General features: G+C 32.7%; 2 protein-coding genes across 15 annotated transcripts; one reads left to right on the top strand and one right to left on the bottom strand.

Annotated features, from left to right (window-relative positions):
• Positions 1-20708, top strand: LOC113518501 (voltage-dependent calcium channel subunit alpha-2/delta-3). Of its 14 annotated transcripts, none has more exons than XM_052902937.1 (29): positions 1-341; positions 751-832; positions 2046-2421; positions 2510-2641; positions 2717-2976; positions 3079-3225; positions 3300-3419; positions 4010-4192; positions 4270-4404; positions 4954-5046; positions 5425-5481; positions 6161-6187; positions 7182-7262; positions 7393-7467; positions 8459-8563; positions 9155-9226; positions 9901-10106; positions 10512-10669; positions 10992-11054; positions 11657-11750; positions 12214-12246; positions 13665-13769; positions 14301-14568; positions 15292-15414; positions 16352-16477; positions 16579-16690; positions 17262-17279; positions 17974-18377; positions 19680-20708. In XM_052902937.1, exons 1-29 carry the CDS (start codon positions 235-237, stop codon positions 19779-19781), a joined length of 3864 nt encoding a protein of 1287 aa, XP_052758897.1. In that variant the 5' UTR covers positions 1-234; the 3' UTR covers positions 19782-20708. The 14 variants fall into 14 exon arrangements, with proteins under 14 accessions (XP_052758897.1, XP_052758880.1, XP_052758885.1 ...); XM_052902920.1 differs by having other exon boundaries at positions 5425-5480; positions 6133-6187; XM_052902925.1 differs by having other exon boundaries at positions 3300-3413; positions 5425-5480; positions 6133-6187.
• Positions 20697-22681, bottom strand: LOC113518502 (peptide chain release factor 1-like, mitochondrial). Its single transcript, XM_026903466.3, has 2 exons — positions 21605-22681; positions 20697-21044 (listed from the first exon to the last, which is right to left on the bottom strand). Exons 1-2 carry the CDS (start codon positions 22643-22645, stop codon positions 20808-20810), a joined length of 1278 nt encoding a protein of 425 aa, XP_026759267.1. The 5' UTR covers positions 22646-22681; the 3' UTR covers positions 20697-20807.
• Between the last annotated feature and the right edge of the window lie 558 nt (positions 22682-23239).

Here is a 23239-nt window from a genome sequence, read left to right on the forward strand (position 1 = left end):
CAAAGCAGTAAAGCCGCGCAAGGGGAGCAGTGCGCATGTCTACAGCCCAGGCCTGCGCTCCACATTTTTAATTCGCTGTTATCAGTGTGCAGTGTACATTATAAAATCTGAAATAATAACTAGATTATTATTATTATCCGCAATTGATAAGTAACATGTTTGTCAATACGAATAGGAACTCAATTTTTAGATAAATCATATAACGTTAGGGGCCAAATTAGATTAAGTGTTCTGATGTGCAAGCGTATTGGGAAATCCGTATTACTGCTGCTTCTCCTGTCTTTGGACTCGAGGGATTGTGTTGCGAGTCCTAACAATGAAGGAAAAATACTACTTAATTCGTAAGTACTATAGTTCTAAATATTTTTTTAGATTGTGTGTAATCTCTAAACTTAACGGAATTCGTAAATATTTCTAGATAAAACTAGGCTGTGTTCCTCTATCAATGTAGGAAATGAAATTTAATGCAATTATGGATTTTGAATGCTTATTAACGATATAAATATAAAAATGAGTTTGTTTATTTGTACGATACGTTTTAGCGCCTTAATAGCTTAACCAGTAGTCATGAAATTTGGTATACATATTATATTGGATGGTCAATTGTCATATTCCGGTCACGCTGACAAAGTCGCGGGAAAAAGTTAGTTCAATATAAACTTAAACTAAAAACACAAGTGCTATCTAATATTTATTAATGTATTTACTAAGTTATTTTGAGTATTAGAGTAAGAAAATATTTATTTGTAGCGTTCAAGCGTGGGCAGTTAAACTCGGCACTGAATTGTATCATTTTGGGGAATTCATCACCAGGAAGAAAGAGGTACAAGAAGTAAGTATATACTCGAAAGGTGACGAAATATTTTTTTTTTTTTTTTTTATACCACTGAGGTGGCAAACAAGCATACGGCCCACCTGATGGTAAGCGGTTACCGTAGCCTATGAACGCCTGCAATACCAGAGGTATTACGCGCGCGTTGCCGACCCTGAAGAAACCTCTTTACCCCCCTTTTGAAGAACCCCATGCTGTAGTCTCTCGGGAAAACCTCGGCAGGGAGCTCATTCCATAACCTGAGTGTTCGTGGGAGAAAGCATCTCTGAAACCGCGTTGTACGCGACCATTTAGGCTGTAAGGTATGAGGGTGAACTCCCTGCCGATGGCGAGCCGTACGATGATAGAAAGTTAAGATACACATTATTTTAATATGAATTATACTAAGTAGGTAATCGAAGTTAACATTTTACTAGCAGTTTATTACCACTTTCTATGTTAGTTATCATAATTTTGAAAACAAATGTTGGAACAATAAAAATAATAAATAAATTTATACTTAGTTGTCATTGCACATTTGAATATTTAGCGGATTTTAAAAGATTGGACCTAACGATTGCAAGGATAACTTTTTTTTATTAAAGTGTAAATTAAATATAGAAAAAAAGGTTATAAAGAGATATTTCTTACATCTGTTTTAAACATTCAATAGATTAGCTTTAACGAGATGGTTTGAGTTTATTCTTTCATTTTTGTGATTTCAAAAAGGAAGAAATATTTTTGTTTAATTTTGTTCTGAACGTATTACCCTTATTTTTAACTATTGCATGGATGTTCTTATTCAAAGTATACCCGGTATAAAATTACCGGAAATTATTAGGGCAGTTAAAATGAGAAGAAATGGGTTATGTACGATTGACTACTTCTATAGGAAAGAGGAAGAGACAGCGAGAAAAGGTGGAAGGAATTAATAGGTTTCGGGTCGATAAATCCAGAAAAATATGTTAGATACCGTTTTTTTAAATGAAATATTTTTCGCACCTGTTGTGATGTTATCTTTAATTTATGTAATTATTTTTAAAATCGATAGTGTTTTCTTTCGTTTTAGTTCTATGATAATTTCAATTTTTTTTTTAATTTTTTCTCAATTGAAGTAGCTGTCTTCTTTTAACAACAAAATCATTTGCTGGATCCGTTGAATGCACCCGTATGCATATACTTAATAATTTGCTAACATATTAATATTTAAATAACTATTTGTTTATTTATCCAGAGCTTCAAATCAGCTCAGATAGAATCAAGAGATGGAGAAAAGTTAGTTCAAAGTATGGCAGATGATATACGGGCTATGATGGAACTCAAAATTAGTGCTGTTAAAAGAATAGTAGAAGCAGCAGAAAATATGGCATTTGATAAGCAAAATGAGCCGGTACCTGAAGACTTTCAATTTTATAATAGTAAAGAAATGGAAGAACCTTATGATGAAGTTTCGATCACAACTACTCCAGAAACAGATTTCGCTCTTGAAAATTGGATAGCGCGACCACCAACGAAAAATGCTTATCTCTATCAGAACCCCCATTTTTCAAACATTCCAGTAAATATAAATTTTAGTAGTGTACATGTGCCGACGAATGTATATGCCTGGGGTAAGTCCAGAATTTGATGATGAAAATTACAAAGACGTTAAATACAAAATTACGTGGACACCTAACATATATAATTAAAATGTTGCAGCACCTGAAGTTATCAAAGGTATACATTGGTCAGAAGGTTTAGATACACATTTTATAAATAATTACCAAAGTGACCCAACACTTTCATGGCAATATTTTGGCAGTTCCACTGGATTTATGCGACATTATCCAGGTAATGGGCATTTTATAATATTAATATAAAATTATTTCCAAAAGTTTATAACTGACACTGAAAACTATTTTATAGCTATGAAATGGAGAGCAGATCCTGTCGATATTTATGACTGTCGAACAAGAGCTTGGTACATGGAGGCAGCCGCGAGTCCTAAAGATGTAATAATTCTTGTTGATCGTAGTGGGTCAATGACTGGTCAGAGAAGGGATATAGCTAAGCACGTGGTGACTAATATTTTAGACACGCTGGGGAATAATGATTTTGTTAATGTAATGACTTTTGCTGATACTGTAGAGGAAATTGTACCTTGTTTTGAAGATTCACTAGTACAGGTAGGAAATCTAATTGATATTTTACTTTTTCTATATAACTATTTATATTTTTCTATTTTTGGGACAAAAATTCTATAATAATAAAGAAATTTCACATTTTAGGCAACTTTAGGAAATCTACGTGAGCTAAAATTAGGTTTAGATAATTTTGAAACTATGGAGATAGCAAATTTCTCAGCAGCACTGACACGGGCTTTTGAACTTCTAGAAATCTATAGAAATAATAGCGGCGGGGCCAACTGTAACCAGGTATTTTGAATTACTATTGATGACTTCTAATACGTACACTGTTTACAGAAAATCTCAACTTTTTTTTGTTATAGGCAATAATGCTGGTAACAGATGGCGTTCCATATAATTATAAAGAGATCTTTGAGAAATATAATTGGAAATATGATACTCCAGTGAGGGTGTTCACATACCTGATAGGGCGAGAGGTAAAGGTAGTACCACTCCAGGTATTACTGTGTGTTGTAGTCATTGTGCAACCTGCATAATGCCTTTCCTTCGTATTTACCTACCAGTACACCTAGAATGTGGTACTCTCTTCTGTCTCTATAACATATTTGTGACTTGTCAACAACGGTAACCGATGCATGTGACATTGTGATCGTTGACATTGTCTTATAACTTTTCTTCCATCTTCATGACGCTTTTGCTTAATAGTGCTTAGTTTTGTGTTTATGTTAGAATAAGAGCATGTATCTAAAAATATAATTATAGATAGATGGGTTTGCGTTTGTTTCTGTCCAAGTAGATACAATTATCACTTTTCTTATATTAATTTATTGTATTTGTTTGTATGGAAAATGATAGTATATTTTGTCCTGATCTTAAATGCGCTATAATAGTTATATTTTAATATTAATTTAAATGAGCTATTTCTACTCACAAAGCTGCTGAAGAACATTTAGACACTATGTAGGTATAACATACACAAGGCACTACCATTATGATCTACTCGTATTTAGAAATCATCGTACATATGACCAATGATGTTAGTATTACGTAATATCAGTTAGATGGGCTTTAGGTGGCGGATGTGAGGGAGGTGAAGTGGATGGCGTGTGCTAATCGAGGCTACTATGTCCATCTGAGTACGTTGGCTGAAGTCCGGGAGCGAGTGCTGGAGCATGTAAATGTCTTAGCTCGTCCACTCGTATTACAGAGAGAGAAACATCCTGTTGTATGGACACCCGTTTATGCAAATGTCACGGTAAGTGAATTGTTGATAAAATATGTAACTAACTATTTGTTATTTTATCAAATAATACATATATATATTTTGAATAGGATCCAAAAGTTGCGGACTATCTCTGGGAACAACGTGAAAGAGCAGAGCAAAAAGAACGTTTTATGAGTCAGCGAAGAGACAAAGCTCTTTTTAATTCCGAAAAAGAACAAGATCGTCGATGGCGAATTACTCAGGTATTTATTCTTACTAATATTATAAATATTATTATTATGCGTGGTCCCGGTATAGAATAGGCCATCCCTTCCTATCCCGTGCATGTCGTAAGAGCCGACTAAGGGAGGGCGAGGGACGGGGAGCAGCATCCCTCTTAAAACATCTCTAAAGCCTGACTGCGGTTGCTAATCCGTCTGATGTGGCAACTACTAATAAAACCCACTGACCGGGAAGTTTATGTTTAGCAGTGGACAGTTAAAGGCTGATATGATAATGATGAACATTATAAATGTGAAAGTGAGTTTGTTACCTTATAGCGCTTAATGGCTTAATCGATCACTATGCAATTTAGTGTACGCGTACTACGAGTATACGATATGATATGGGATGTAGAAGGATGTAGGATATTTTTATCCTAGTCAGTAAACATATCCTGGTCACACAGACTAAGTCGTGGCTAAAAGCCAGTAGTATATTTTGAGAGTTTCGCAAACGAATATTGAACATTAAATTGTTTTTAATTAATAAGGCTTTATAGACTGTACCTATAGGATTTTACTTTTTTTTAGATGAAACAAGGACAGTATAGTGAACTTGGAAACTCTCAATATCAACTAATGACGTCTGTATCTATGCCAGTCTATGACCTTCGACACAACGAGGTATGTTACACTTTTAATATAAATATATTTTTATTATTGAATCTCCCCCCAAATATATAAATGTTTCAAGTTTTTTGAGAACAATATCTAAATTTGCTATCTCCTTATAAAACGTAGTTTTTATATTTGAATATTTTCAGAAAACTTGATTAATATAAAAAATTATTAAGCTGAAATTATTTCCAAAATTCTAAATCTGTAACTGTGCATGTGAAAAAGATTGCCTTTGTCAAGATTGTGTTTACAGATTGGTTTAACATTTCCTACTAATTGGACGTAAGCCCTCTCTTTACTATTTTAATCTATACTATCTAATCTTTTGCTTACTTGTGAATATTTTTTAATAATATTCCGTTTTGTTTGATGGTTTCCCCTCAGAACATCACAGAGAATGTACTGATAAATGAAGCTTATTGGGTATCAGTTACAAAAGAGGTACTACACTTAGAAAATTTTGATGATTTAATGTAAAGTTTTTGCAAGATACAAGAGAGTTTTATGATTTAGTTTTTTGGATTTCAGTAACGGTAAAGTCTTATTTGGCCCCGTTAGCGATGCATCTGTCCTCGATAGATGTTGACTGCGCCCAGCGGCGGCGCGCTCCTCACTCTGCCGATTGATCAATGTGTTGTTCAACCCTTATGGCTTACTGTAGTGTTGTAGTTTTCTCATAGATTGTAGGTGTAGACCACTAGGGTGTTCAACTTTTCTATCAATTATCAAATTAATTTTTCTATGCAAGAGTTATTAACTATTCCACTACACACACTATCTAATAAAATACAAAGTATTTTTGCCTGAATTTAGTGATGTCTTCGTAGAGACATTTTTAAAGATTGATATGTTATTACAAGAAGAAAATGTAAATATTTTAATAAGAGTATCGTGCAGCCCGAGATGTGACTCGTTTGGGGCTTTTGCTACTTGAGCATCTATTGAGTTTGAAGTACTATCTTCTTCAGAATGATAACATTTTTAATATATACATTTTATTATTCATGACGTTTTCTCTCCGAGAGAGGAAACATTTTGTTTTCTAGTGGAAGTTATTACAATGCATTTATCTATATGTTATTACGTTTTATTGCATTCGTACGTCCACAACCAATCGCAGTCCGTAGAGGAGAACGGCCAGAAGGAGGTAGGCTCACGAACTTATAGAATACTTAACACATGTGGTGATGGATAATTGGTGATGAACGAGTTCGCCTGCGCTGTGACACTGCAATCATCCACAGTAAAACAATAATTGAAATCAATTATGCACATAATTATATAAAAGATTTATTTCCATTATTTGGAAATATACCTATTGCTACAATATATTTTAACAGTCAGCATGATGAAGAGCTTCGTATATTGGCAAAATTATTACAATATCATCTGGTTTTACTAGCAATCAAAAGTTAAACTGAAACACATAACATTTTCACATCATGTCTTTGTTTTTAATAAATATAATGTTAACAGATTGATACAAGGATCCCTTGCAAAGGTTAAGAGGCCTAGCTACAACAGAAACGGTAGTCGGTTTCTAGAATTTAAAGTGTAGTACTATAATTTAATACCATTAAAATATGTAATCTTTTGTAGATTTGCTAGAACCTGTAAATGTGAATAATATAAATTAGAATCCTTATAAAACGTAGTTCTATATATGATATATAGAACTTCGCCTAACGGGGCGTAGATGCTAAACAAAAAGTAATTATTGCTATACGACTAAGCAAAGTTTTACATAATTATAATTAGTCTAGTATACGATGGCTACTACAGTGCCAATTTGAACGAGTAGTTAGTTTAATTGTTGACTGTTTAATCAATAATCATAATTAATGATAAGTATATTTTTATATTGTCATGATCATTTTATAATATATTTTAGATTAGAATTCATATCGTTTGATGTAGTTAATAGATTTATTCATTAAGTATATTTAAATATAATTTAAAATATAGTTTTCATAGTGAAACAATGTCTGAGAATATAACTTATTTGTGTTAGCATTATATCATCATAGTCGTAGAATACTGACGGATCTGACGAATATTACATATAAAGATCCATCAGTATTCTATGACTATGACGATATGTGAAGTGCTGTATCAATTGTAATAAATTTCAATGTTTTCAGATGCGTATAGCTAGGTTATTAGGTGTAGCTGGAACTGACGTGCCATTATCGGAGATACAAGCTCTAATGACACCTTATAAGGTAAAAGTATATATTAATACATATAATTAATGTTTTATTTTTTTGGTGTTAATTATCTATTAATTTATTTAATTCTTTATTGCATCTTATTATTACTGTTTAACTAAAATATAATGTTTATTGTTTTTAGATCGGAGTAAATGGATATGCCTTTATAGTTACCAATAATGGATATATATTAATACATCCAGATCTGAGGCCCGTGGTATGTATGTTTATGGTTTTATATATGTTTAGGTAGATATTTATAAGTAGTAGGATTACCCAATTTATAGATTACCATAACATTGCAATAATAATGTCTGTCCTAACATAAATAAGAGCTGTGATCACTTAACGACCCCACTCGGAATTATTCGACAAATATTAACCTGCTAGTACTACCAGAATGTGTATGTTTGTTTTTTCTGTAAATAAATATAGACAGAAAATATAAGAGTATATAACAAAGTTACCGATTTTTTTTTGTTGACGGGTGAAAATGGAATGGTAACCCCGCTTGCGTTATTGGGATACGCTGGCGGAGCACCAGTGAAGGGTGATAGATGAGAATGAAAACAGGCCAGTTAGCCCATCATGATGAATTCATCAGGAATTAACCATGATCGTTTCCAGGGGGAGCCGCGAGGAGGTCGACCTGGTTGGGTATATTGCTAGCAATGGGATTCTTAGTCTCCATTACTAACAATCCCTTGCTCCCCTGCCGATTTATTAAGCGTTAGGGACACGGCGACTGCTACAGGGTCAAAAGGTTAAATAGACGATAATAGGTGGTAAGATTCGTTATCCTTGGATCTAAATAGATCTATAGACCCGCCATAAACTAAAATTTCATCCCAACCATCTGGACAAGTGGCGGTCCTCCACCATGCGTTTTTCAAGGCACTTTCTCCCACGCACAACCACTCTTTGGAATCAACTTCCAGCAGCAGTATTTCCGAACCGATACGACAACATAACCTTCAAGAAAAGAGCATATTCCTTTTTAAAAGGCCGGCAGCACACCTGCAATGCCGTAGGTGTTGTGGGTGACCATGGGCGGCGGTAGTCACTTACCATCAGGTGAGCCGCATGCTCGTTTGCCCCCTGTTGTAAAAAAAAAAATCTAAAAATAGTGCAGTACATTAGTGACTTTATGTTAGAAATTCATAATACTATACAACGCTTATCTACATTAATAGATATTTTTTTTACAGTTTCAACAAATTCTGAAGCCGAGTTACAACAGTGTAGATATGATAGAAGTCGAATTATTTGATGACGATCGGGGGCCCAGGAATTTCAGCAAGGAACTAACAGCGGTAAGACGAAGTCAAATTAAACATAAATAGATACTTAATAACCCAAAATAAATATATAGAATACTCGTATATTCTTGAAAATAATTGTTACTACAATTATAAAATATATATTTGTCGTGCGGTCCCGGCAGAATGGGTCGCCCCTTCCTACGTGGGTGTCGTAAGAGGCACCTGGGGGAACTTAATGGTCGGGGACCTCTTAAAATATCACCAGGGCCTAACTGCGGTTGTCAGCCCACCTTCCACTGGCAAAACCTCTCAATAGGGGCAGGCCTACGTTCGCCAGTGGACAGTTAAGGCTGATATAACTATGATAAAGAAAATTATAAAACTACTCCTTCGAAAATTTCTGACAACTCTAATTATCTTAAAAACGCATTGATGTACTTACTTGATTGACCAATGCACGTACATTTAGTTGCGGCTTCTAAACATGATTCTTCCTCCAAAAACTAAGTTAGTTTAATCTTTTTTTATTCGTTAAATATCTTTATGCTCTTCCGGATCATTGGTTATTTGATTATTATTATTTACTTTAAATTCATTATTATATTAACTCTAAAATGAGTCTCGGATTGTTTCTTTTTTCAGCTTCGCAAAGAAATTATAGATCAGAAAACAGGAAATAAAATTATGAATGTGAAATATCACATGGATGACATGGTAAGCACGAATACAACTTTTTCGTTATTATAGACAGCAAAATACAAAATTTTCATTAATTAATTAGATTACTTATCATCAATTATAATGTTTCCATTGATATTATTTTCATTATGGAAATTGGATGGAACTTTATGCAATTTAACTTAAGGGACATTTTTATTTATTTATTCATTAAAATAATTATAACATTACAACAATAAACACCAAATTAATGTTATAATCCTAGTGTAAAATTATAATAAACATACAAAATTATAATAAAGATATTTAACCCGACTCAAGATATTTCTGAGCCGCATCTTATATCTTTAGCAGGCTACTACTGAAAACATGATGTTTATAATATTATTTGATAACTGTGCGCGAGTTAAGGGAGCGTGCTGAAGTAGGTTAGTCCTGACTGGCGGGATATTAAACGTAACCGGAAGACGGCGCGTATTTTACATAACCATTCGGTATTCGCAGTTGGGACTGTCTCTAGCACTTGTGGGTGATGCACCCATCCGCGTAACACACAATATATTTTACGAGAGCGAGATCTCTCCTCACCGCCATTTTTATAAATTTTGTATTACTCTTAGGTGTTACCCCTTAATAAACTGCTGCAGATATTTTATTTCATTCTGTAACTTTTGCCGGTCAGATAATTTTTTTTTTTTGTATATACACAGAAAAGGGTGTCTCGTGCCAAAAAGCATTACTTTTGGACTGGCATCAGCGACTCGCCATTCACCCTCGTGGTCACCATCCCGGAGAACTATGGTCGCCACCGAATAACACCGCCACCTACCGACGACATCCATCGACTTTCGCTCACGTCCAAAAACATATCGGCTCGCCAGTATTTGTCTGACAAATGGAGCGTACACCCTGATTGGTAAGTATATCTTATATAGATATAGGTTATTTGAGAGATTCTTTGATGAGAATTGTTCACATTTAACAAAAATTTATGTTCTTTTATTTATACTCGTAGTAAACTATTGTATTGTATATTAAATTATTTATTCAATGTGAATTATGTACAATAAAGATTTTACAATACAAAACTAGCTACCTGACTGGGCTTCAGACAGATGCATTGAATTAATCTATTAAAATTTAATAAGGATCTATAGTAGATACAAATTTGTCGGAAAATACAATATTATAGACAGTTTTATAGACAGCTAAAGCCGATTCATGCGCGATTTTTAAAAAAGTGACTTTCTCTTACATTATTTAAAGATTTCTTAAAAGTTTTATTTTGTAAACCATTGACTTAGATATCTACTAATTACAGGTTATATTGCCGCCACTATGAGCGCACATTCTCTACGCCTGAAGAAGAGTTATTGTATTTCTTGGAAAGGGTCGCAAAGCCTGGTTGGCGGTGGCCGGCGAAGCCTAGACCTCCAGAACACCATAAAAATAAGCCTGGACATGAGAGGCACAACAATGGTAACGTATAAATATTATTAAGGAGCTAATTATATAAAAAACATATCTACATATATACAGCATACAGATATTTATACAATATAGGCGTTTTGTGCAAAAAATTTTTTTTCACCGCATAATTACATTTCTGTTTCGCCAAAGGTTGACTGGGAGAGAATGTTATATTGTGTTAAGTCCGCCTTTTGTAGCAAACATTTTTTATGATGTGGTAAATAAAGAATAAATAAATAGGTATGCCTACACAAATTTATCAAATAATTCTTTATATCAATTATTATCAAATAATAATTGAGTGTATTATAAATGTTTTATTATTTAATAGGAACTCCAGAAAATAAAGAGCGAAATAAAGTTTCAAACAGTACTCCAAGGAATGAATATTATTGTAAGTATAACCATAGATAAAGGATTCTTTTAACTATCATCATTATTTTTACAATACACGTATATCTTTATAGTATCTCTAAGTATATGACATTAAAATTATTAACTATATTTTTTTAATTAACAATTATGTGATAATTCGCTTTTAATTGGCATGTGTGATAAAAATCTGTAGCATATATTTGCTAAAGAATTTTGTTTGAAGTCAACTTACTGACTTCTACTACAATTAAACATTTTGATCATTCCGCGAATATCGTTCAATGTTCCTATCGTATTACTTATGGCATCCTTTAATTATCTTTAAATAACTGTCGAGTGCCATGCCAAATAAATGCCGTGTGGTCCCGGTATAGAATGAGCCATCCCTTCTTTTTCCGTGGGTTTCGTAAGAGACGACTAAGGGAAGGTGAGATATGGCTCCCTTTTAAAACATATCCAAAGCCTAACTGCGGTTGCCAAGCGTAGCATCTGTTGGCAAAACGCCCCTATGGTGAGGCTTATGTTCAGTGGTAGACAGTTAAGGGCAGATATGATGATGATGATGATGATTTATACAGTTTGATAACTTTAAAATAATGCAGTGTTTATTACGGATAATAGGTGATCACGGGTTGATGCAAGCACTGGTATATGATGCCAGAAACACAGCCTGGTTCAACAAAAGCATATCAGACTCGGCTTCTGAGGAAAAGGCGTAAGTTGTTTATTATTATTCTCATTTTATTAATTAAATATGAGTAGGATTTTCTAAACGGCAGTCCTTAATTTGCATATATATGTTTAATACGGATTTTTTGGCAATGGCAAATATCAATTCTAGAAGTACTCTTCGTTATATATCGTATTCGACATTATAGGTAAATTTTGCTGTGAATTGACTTCCGTTTATAAAAATGTCAAACTTTCCATAGGAGAAAATAAAAAAAAAAATAGAATTTAGTCCACTTGTTAGTAGGCATAGTGAATACCAGAGCAAATAGGTAAAATAGAAATACTTTATCATAATAAGGTTACCACTTTGAAATGAACCGTTGTTTGTCATTATAAGTTCAAAAAAAAATATTTATTTTATTAATATTAAGCCATATTAGTATTTTTGTTTCTTTATGCACTAATTGATCTTGCACGTTCGTTTCATTTTACTTTGGCCTGGATAGCCCATTGACAAAAGTGATTGGATTATTGCCGAGGTAAAGTACTTCATTTACGAAGGAACCTTTGATAAATATATGTAATAAAAAAAGTAAAATTTTTATTGTGTGATGTGGTTAAAAAAAGAATGTCAGAAATGTTTAAAATACATATGTAATTACTGGTGTACATAGGTAGCAGGTACTTACAATTTTATAGGCTGCGGTAACCACTTACCATCAGGTGGACCGTATGCTTGTTTGCCACCTCAGTGGTATAAAAAATATATATATAAATTCAGAAATGTATTCATAAATTCTATGTAATAAATATTATTCAGTATTTTTTATTGCTCTAATTCTATACAATAAATTTAAAATATATAAGTTAGTATTAAGTAATGTATCGGAGTTTTGTTAATATTCAAATTAACAATGTTAATGTTACTTTAAATAGTATTACCATATATCTTTTTATATAAACTTACACGCTTAACCTAAATTTATTGTGTATTTTCTTATTGTAAATAAATAATAATTTGAAGCAATCCAGGACCGTAAGTATGTTATTTAAAATTATAATATTTTGCTGCCAATGGAAGTGTAAGTTTATTATATTGTAATATCCGAATATGTAATCCAATACATACATACATACATATCTGTCACGCCTGTCTCCCATTAGGGTAGGCAGAAACAATGGAACGCCAAAAGCTTCGATTCAAACAAACCTCTTTCGCTTCTTCCACATTCATCAATCTTTTCATACATGCTCGCCGATTACGGGTACTTTTAATTTGGCCCTTCTTCAGCACGTCGCCTATTTGGTCGACATACGTCCGTCTAGGGCGACAATCCAATGTATGTGTAATATAGATAGATAGATAGATACTCTTTATTGGTTCGTCCAAAAGATTACAATAGTAAACTTATTATAGATACAAACAATTACAAGATAACAATTACATTAAATTCTATTTAAGTACATGTATTTACAGTTAATTCACGTGGTCACTGCGCGAATTATAATAAAGAGTATCCATTGTATTAATCTAGGATACCTAATAGTCTGGGTCTACCATAGTTGTTATTTAAGCGTGCTTGAGTATCAATTGTCTACAGACTTTGATATTATAGTTAAGTATAGTTTATATATTTTTCATATTAACATAGGATAGATACTTTTGGCGTACATGGGAATAGCCATGGGTTACAGTAATCTAAATAAACATTGAGTTTTGTAGTAGTCTCTACAAAATTAACTTAGTACTTGGTAACCTAGAAGAAATTTAGTTTTATCCACAAATATACTGATCAGTATACCCAAACTTTACATACATGACTAAAGACCATTTTGAATGAATACTTGCATCAGAATGGTTTGGGATCACAGTGTCCATTAAACAAACGTGGTGTTTATATCAAATTAGTCTTTTGTTTATTCAGATTTTAAAATCTTCCGTTTTTGTCGTCTACAGAGCGGAGTTTATTCAGCGCTTTGGGTACATCGTCGCATTCCTGTCCACTCACAGTGGGCTCACACGTTGGCAGACCCATCCACCGAAGGAGCATGATAATGACAGGTTCGATATAGTTTTATACCTACCTCTAATAGTAAAGAATGTATAAAATTTATAAAATGCACATATATATACAAATGTGCTTACCAATGTTGCATAGTTAGACAAACGAGTGAAAATCTATTTCTTAAATAATATTAGAATCCCCTCGTCATTTTTCTACTATCAAAACATTTATCTATACCAGACTTACCAGAGGGAGACTTTGTACAAGTCGTTTGCTTGGGCACCTCTACCCATTCGTGTTTCTACCGTGAAGGAGTTGTGTTTGCATGGCTGTGTTTCGATTTGAAGGGTGAGCATGTGGCAGTGAATTTACAAGGCGCAGAGGAATAACACCCGAGTCCTCAGGAATAGCAACGCATGGGCGGTATCATGGACGAAACAGTATACTTTGTTATGTTCATGGTACTGGTTATATCTATAGGCGACGGTTACCACTTTCCATCAAGTGGGCCGTCAGCTTGTTGAAGCTGAAGCAATAAATCGATTACGAGAAGTTTAAGCTAATCATACTCTTTTTTAATTATCCAGACCAGAATTCGGAAAACAATGGCCAAAATCCATAGACGAGGTATGGTACCGTCGCGCTGTAGAGCAGCACTATGTGGATCCCTTGAGTTATGTATACAGCGTGGAATTGAGCACAGAGAAGTTTCCGTTGAATGTGAGCACGGCGGTGGTGACCGCGTCACACGCAGTGTTCCACAGTGACGGGCATAGGAAGGCTCCTGCCGCTGTTGTAGGCTTTCAGTTCAAACACGAGCGGCTCAGTGAATGGTTCGAGAATATAACATCATCGGTAAGTAGATATTTTGAAATAATTATTAAAATACTAGCTTCCACCCGTGACTTCGTTCGTATAATCGAGATATGTTCACTGATTGGGCTAAAACGTAGCCTGTCTTTCTTTATCGCCTATAATTATACAAATTTAATTTAACAGCTTAACCAATGAAATTTGTATAAAACAGTGATGTATTGAGCCGCTAAGATGCTACGTGGTAAGAAACAAAGAAATTTACTTTAATATTCATATATATATATATATATATATATATATATATATATATATATATATATATATATATATATATATATATATGTATATATGTATAATAAATATGTTTATTATTATTTAATATTTTGTAATATGTTACACACATGAGGGAGACTTTGTACAAAAGTCATCTGTTTGGGTACCTTGCATTTCGGTTTGATATTTTATTTCTTAGGCAGAATATTTTAGTTCTCAAGAAAGCCAACGCATGATGGGTATCATGGGCGATACAATATACTCTGTTGTGTCCATGTTACTATTTGTGTCTGTAGGCGACGGTTACCGCTTCGCCGAGCATCAGCTTGTTTGCCATTCTAAGTCGCATAAAAAATATTAATAAGGATTTATTTAACACTCGCAATGTTAAATATAATGATGTGTGGGCATATCTATTCTTTCTCCGCTTCGCCTTATCACACTTCGTGTGTATATATTATTATAACACCCAATATTTTTCAATTTCAGTGTGAACACAATAAAGAGTGTGTGACGTGTTTATCTGATTCGTGGGATTGTTACTTGGTGGATAATAACGGATGGATCATAGTCAGTGAAGACTCCAATCAAACTGGACAATTTTTTGGCAAGGTCAGTTTTGTTTATTATAATATAAAGAAAAGGAAAATGAAAGAAACTAATATGAAGTATACAGAAAAGTGGTTGTATCCTGAGTATAGCAGTAAACAGTTAATTAGCAGAAGAAAGGAATAACCAATATGGCCCACTAATGGTCTACCTTGACTCCGCATTTTTTTATGAACAAAAATGTATATAACCTTACTGGCTTATATTGTAGCTTTCTATATTCAATGTGAAAGAATAATTCAAATCGGTTAGTTTTTGAGTTTCTCTATTACAAGCAAATATATGTATAAAAAATGAAATCTTTCCTTCATATATTAGTTTAGATAGACATAGAAGTTTTTTTATTTTTTTCATCTATTATTTTATATTTTTTAAAAATTCAGTCGCTTACGACTTACGCGGTGTCGTATTCTAAATTAGCTCGACAAAGATACCAGCCTTGGACAATAATTACGCAAAACGTATTATATCAAACATAGCATTAAGATGTTATCAATTTTCGTAATTCCAATTTTCTAAAATTTTTTGTATCAGTCGTTTTTTTTTAATGGATGATAATGGAATGGTAAGCCCACCCGCGCTATCGATATATACCGGGGGGTCCCAGTGAAGGATGATAGGTGAGGATGAAGTAGGTCAGTTAGCCGATCGTGACGAATTCAACAAGAATTGTTCACGATGGTTTCCAGGGGGAACCACGTGAAGGTCGACCTAATAAGGCATATTGCTAGCAATGGGGCTGTCAAACTTCATTGCTAACAATCCCTTTCCCCTTGTATCAGCCATGGCCTATTCTATGCCGGGACCTACACAATGTACAATATCAAAGTTGAATACAATTTTCTAAATATTCTTGGTATATTCCTATTCATTATAAAATTAGTAATGTAGATATAGATGCAAATTCTTTTATTTATATAAAAATTGCATGTTATTTCAGATACGACCAGACATCATGACGGCGCTGATAGAGGATGACGTCTATAAACCGGTACATTTAGTGGACTATCAGGCAGTTTGTTTTAGGGAGAAAAAGACTACAAATCCAGCAAGCATGTTACTAACGGTTAGCATTAAATTCTAGTCATTTTAAATTCAAGTCATTTATTGACGTAGATTTTTTTAAGTCCTTGTACATGGTGTTATTGATGAATCTTTATTTGGCAGCCATTAGAGAATTTGCGCTTGGTAATGGCATGGTTCTTAGCGACGACAGTTTGGTTCTACAACTCTATTGCAACTGGATTGGCGCAGGCGTCGAGTTATTCTTTTGACGATGGTAAGTCTACGTACATGTATGTAATGTTTAAAAACAAGAACATGTTTAATTAAAGAAGAATATGGATTAGTTTATTTATAATGTGCAATGTAAACTATGATATACGCATTCGATGTTGCACACAACGTTGTCAGCATGATCTGTTTATAATGATTAACCAAATTAAATACAGTGCTGTTAGAAAAAAAAAATGTGTCAGAAAAATCAATGTTTTTGTGCATGCTGCAAAAATTAATAAAAAAAACACATAATTATTTAGGGAATTATTAATTAACGAAAGTATTAAAGCTAAATCAATGTTATTGGGTATATATCTATAAATGTGTGTCAACATAGATATGTGTCTATATTAATCAAAGTAGACTTACTGTTAACAGGTAAACTTATATATTTATATAATTAAGAATTTATTACACTAACACTAATGGGTGCATGCGACAGCCCCACACAAGCGAACGACACACAAAATTACTTAGATGACCACCAGTAGTGACGCAAATTTGAACTATGGAGTCCACAATTGGTCGTAGTGACTGTTTGAACTGTAGTAACGACTCCATCTTGTTTTCAGAGTTTGTTACAACCACCGGTGAGTTCTATAACGAGCACAGTAGTAAACCCCGTGATAATTGCAAAATTGCAATTACGTGTAGATTGTTCCTTTTACCTCACATTTCTACTAAAACAGTCTGCATAAATTTGATAAGCATGATTTATATACTTATATATTATATACTCGTATTTCGATCGTTACTAGTAACTTGTGTAAACCCTGTATTAGTTAGAACGTGTTATAAAATGAATTTGCATGTAGTTTCCATAGGTACTTTTAATACCAAATAATCCATATAAGAAATCTTGCTTATTTTTGCTTCTAATCAAAATCAACGTTTGTACTATGTAAAGTTTACGTTTCCATTTTTTCCTATGGCAATTGTGATGACAAACGTAATTATTAGATATATTAGATTCTTTTTTTAAAAATAGTGTAAAAAATGTCGAAAAAATAAATCTGCTCCAAAAATCCAATCCAATCTCACTTCTGACACAAGTTATCAGTACTGACTACACGTTGATGAGATTTGGAATGCAATAACATCGGCGCACTTAAAACTAGAAACTGTAGTAATAAATCCACACTTTATTCAACTTTTCTGCATGCTTTTCTTTTGCAATTATACCTTTGAATCTGTGTGTAGGGTAGGTACATTTCTTTTAGTCAACATATTTGCATGTTAAACTATATCCCATAATGTTGTTCTAAACATTGATTTTGTATACAGTATCACCTTTATTGGACGAGGAAGGTGATGAAGGTGATGAAGACTCGTACATGTCCAAACCAACTACAAAGAACGCTGAACGGGACTTCGAAAAATTAGTACTTATTAATAGAACTCGACCTACACCGTGCGACAGAGAGATGTACCTATACCAACTGGACTACAATAATTTGGACGATAAACTTAATAAACCTATGATGAATTGCTCAAGGCCATTCTATGCTCAGTTGGTGAATTATACAAATATGCTAATGGTAGTGGTGAATGGATTGTGTCCCAAAGAGGAAGTATCCATATCAGTGGATCCGACTGAGGTGCAATACAATGAATCGCTACCGTGTCTGAAGCATATGCATCCTCTGTATAGAAAGCAACCTACGTCGTGCATTAGGAACCACACTGAGGTTTGTATATAAATATAAAAAAAAGTAAAAGACAAATTCTATTTTTTTTCCTATAGGGTTTACATATATGTTCTCAGGACAGGATGATAGGTAAATATTAGAACTGAGAGTCATAAGGGAACATAAATATCTTGCAACATTCATATTTATGTCTCATACATACAGACCTTGATTTCTTCGTGAGATAACATACAATATAAGAAATTCAAAATTCAAAATTCAAAAATCATTTATTCATGTAGGACATTTTAGCCGCTTATGAACGTCAAATTTTTACATTATAATTTTTTTTTTGTCCCTGCCGTCCAGTTCGGTATATAGATCCAATTGAGAAGAACTGGCAAGAAACTCAATTGAATTACTTTTTTTTTTAAAGCCAATTTATTTACAATGTATATTTATATAGGTGTCTATGTCTAACATTAAATGAAAATTCAGTGCATGAACAACTATTGCCATGCACACTCGTCATTCAAGTAATCGTTAAGTGAGTAATAGGCTTTGCTCAGTAAATATGATTTAACAGATGTTTTGAATTTATTTAAGGGTAATTCCAACATATCCTTTGGTATCTTATTGCAAATTTTTATACCTATTCCCATAAAAGACCTATTAACTTTTTCTAAACGATACTTGGGGACAGCAAGTTTGTCTTTAAATCTAGTATTAATATTATGAATATTGCTGTTTTTTTGGAAATAAGTCAAGATTTTTATGAACATATAGGATATTTGAATATATAAATTGAGAAGCAACGGTGAGAATATTTGCCTCTTTGAATTTCTCTCTTAATGAGTCACGACTCTTCATACAGTAGATCGCTCGAACGGCACGTTTTTGTAATATGAATATATTCTTAATATCTGCCGCTTTTCCCCATAGTAATATTCCAAAAGAGAGTAAACTATGAAAATAACTAAAATAGACTAATCTAGCAGTATCAGTATCAGTGTACTGTCTAACCTTACGCACGGCAAAAGCTGCTGAACTTAGTTTCGCTGCAAGGATTCCTAGAAAAACAGTAGATTTTATAAATTCGAGAGATTCGTCATTTAATTTAAGATGCGAGGAAATAATTTGTGTCAATATATCGCGTACATACTTTCGCTATGAAGCACTTTTTCCGCACAGTATTTATTTTGCTATATTTGTAATAGCAAAATAAACAAGTTGTGCTCAAGAATTGTTTACATTTCATTCAATGAATACTATTTATGTCTGTAATATTTTTCCTTTTGATGTTTTTTTTTTTTTATTTTAAAACAGTGGAAAATTTTACTTTATTATTGATTTTGTCAACAGGAAAGCAATATCGACATGTGCGGACGCGGCAGTCTCCCTCATAAGAACTTCTATTGGACACCTTTGAGCATCGTGCTACTTCTTCGGTATCTTAACATATAAAATAGCAATCAGGATATCAATATTATGTTATAAATTTTAAATATGATTTTCTAGTCATAAATACAAGTAGGATTTTTGAAAAACAAAGAGAGCAAATTACATAATCAAACTCTGGTACATTTTATTGTTTATATGTTTATAAAATAAAAATATATTTCTTTGAAAAAATATGTTCAATTGAATAGGAACATTTTATTTATATATTGTTTACTATTATAGGTATATAGATTACAAATATAGCAAATTACATGTCATATCCACATATCATTATATCTTATTTATTGAAGAAAGATTCATTTATATTTTATAGTGTTGTTAAGTAATCACTAATAAGTATGCTTTCAGAGTGCCACACGTACGAGGCATTGGGTTCATATCAAAGTTGGGCTATAATTGACAATTTTAGCATTAAATCTATAAAAGAGATGATTCTTGTATAATTATTCACCTATAGGTATACATTAAAATTGTTGTTATAATTCTGGAGTGTATAATGAAAAAGTAACAACAGAAATAATTTATTTAGGATAATTCTAGCTTTTCTAAACAAATAGGCTTTGACAGTGATTACAGATCTCAATTACCTGTTAATTAAGTTGGCAAAACTTTAATTGTATTATTTTAATTCCAGATAATTTAGTATATAAATTTATACATATATATGCGCCGTCCTAGCAATTTTTTAAGCATTTTGGACTGGAGTGATACTTTATATTCCTGTGTGGCAGGTGTTATATTAAATAAAGAAAGATGATAAATTTATGTTATTTATTTTAAATTATATAGTTGTCATATTGGTAATGAAATTCTAGTATTTAGTGATTTGAATCTCTGTCATTTATGTAAGTAGATGTGAATTATTTATATTCAATTGAAATGTGATTATTCATTTGGTACAAATAAATACATATTGAAATTACCAAGGAAGAGTTGTTTTAATCTTTTTAATACTACAATATTATAATACTACAAAACAGTAATTCGAATAAATATAAATATGTACAGAATTTTACTCACAAAGTTATTTTAGCTTTTGTTAGCTGTTTCAGCTTGATACTTCTTGACGAAATCATTAATTTCTTGCATAAGCACCTGGTACCGTTGATGCCTTAATAGTCCTTCTTGGAGTTGTTCCAATTGCTCACCACCCTCCATGAAGGTTTTAAGACTGTGCAAGGTTCCACCACCTTCACGGTGTTCAGTAATACGGTCTTGAGGATAGTTATATGTTCTTATTTTTTCATTTCTGTTACATGACCCAATCTGAAATATTTTTAATTATACATGAAAATATATTATGTACTATAATATGATTATTATGGTTTTCAGCTAATAAAATAAAATCCTGTTTTTAATTGTGCCTCAAGGATTTTTGTAGAGAGCTGACACAGAAAAGGCCTTTCATTGTTTTCCAAATCAAAGATATTAAGATTTATTTTATACTTAATTATAATCTATCTTAATTTTTAGATGTGTAAATTTCTATTTACAAATAAATCTTTATTTTTAATCACAAAAATGTTTATTTAATTTCAGAAATATGTATTTAATAAACTAATAGAAACTCTGAAATTGGTGGTCTGATAATTGAACTATAGAATACAAGCTACAAATTTCAGATTAACAGTGCCTAAATTTTATATTGAAAAAGTACTTTTTTATTATATTTTATTATGTGATGTGCATTGCTGCGAATGTCTATAGATGACAGATATCAATTTCCATCAGGCAGGTTATCAGTTTGATTGCCATTGAAAGAAGTATAAAAGTGAATAGCAATTTGTAAATTGGGTGTAAAGAAAAAATTAAAATTATTTATATACCTGAGATTTCCTCTCGCTATTCATTTTTGAAATTTGTTCATCCTGCTGTGTCTGTAATAAAAGAGTTCTTAGTTTCTGCAGAGCTATCTCTTTGTTTTTTATCTGTGATCGACCTTCTTGGCATTCAACCACTGTACCAGTAGGTATATGTGTAATGCGCACTGCACTATCTGTTGTGTTTACATGTTGTCCGCCCGCTCCACTCGCCCTCTTTGTTTCTATGCTTATGTCTCGATCAGATATATTTAATTCGATTTCAGTTGGTTGGGGCAATACTGCTACAGACACAGTGCTTGTATGTATGCGTCCTCCCTTCTCCGTAGCAGGAATTCTCTGAACACGATGAACACCTGCCTCTATTTTCATTTGTTCAGGCACCCCCAAACCTGTTATCAACATTGATGCCTTTCTAATACCTCCAATATCTGACTTCTCAATAGAAGCAATATCCACTTCCCAATCCTTGTATTTTGCAAATGATTCATACAGTTCAAATAGTTCTCTGGCGAATAACATCGCTTCTTGACCGCCAGCACCAGCCGTTACCTCCAACAAGACTCCACCTTCTGTGAGAATGGGTTCTAGTAATATTGACTGTAATTCGCTATCGATCTCCTTTAGTCTCATTAAATATACTTGAGCTTCTTCTTTGATCATTTTCTTCATTTCGCTGTCATCATTCTCTTTTTTATTTAGTTCTTTCAAAGATTCTATACTGTCGTATAATGTAATACGTTGTTCCAATGCACTCACGATGGGCTTTATTTCGAAAAGTCGCTTCGATTCCTCATGACTTCGGCGTGTTTTCGTATACAGGTTATCATGCTCCATCATCAGATATTTTAAGTAATTCTGCACTGCAGGATCAGATAAATTTACAGTATTCTGTGAATTCCATCGGCGAAATATATGACAGTTTTTACTTATGTTGTTTATCGTACGAAGAAAAGATAATCTTGTAAATGACATGGTGTTACATTTATTTTCGATAAGAATATAAGTAAATAATGTGTAATCAATGAAAAAGAAAACAATAAGCATGAAAATTTCAAGAGACTAGAAGAATGTCAGATTATCAGCTGTTCTGTCAGTGTCAGAAGTGTCAAATAATGTCATTAAGAGAATATGGTGTAGCCAGAAAAAACACCATTCAATAAAAAAATATTTCAAAATATTGCTGTTGGTGATTATCATATAAATAATTATAAATAATATTCTTTAATTAAAGTTAAAAAGTATAATTTGTGAACTGTCGATTTAATTTTATTTCTTATATTACGACGATATTGCCATCTATTATGAAATATAATAAACGCTTTTTTAACGCCATCTGATGTTGAATGGCAATTATTAAGTTGTGTTTAAAAATTAGATGGTGTTAGTTACTTATAGTAAAAATAATTTCACTAAGATTTACATATTTCGAATACTTACATGTAATAATAATTTAATGAAATGAAAATAGATTGAATTAATTTACTATTAAAAGTTTCTGTATATATAGTCACAATACCTGTGTTCCCATATTGTGACGTCCATGATGTCTCAGATCAATATTGCTGTACCTTTCGTATGCTAGCGGCAATATGTGAATGAATATACGACATAATGAATGAGGGCATCAGTATATTCAGT

This window comes from Galleria mellonella, unplaced genomic scaffold (assembly GCF_026898425.1).
Source record: "Galleria mellonella isolate WM207_F2 unplaced genomic scaffold, CSIRO_AGI_GalMel_v1 utg132, whole genome shotgun sequence".
Lineage (NCBI taxonomy): Eukaryota > Metazoa > Arthropoda > Insecta > Lepidoptera > Pyralidae > Galleria > Galleria mellonella.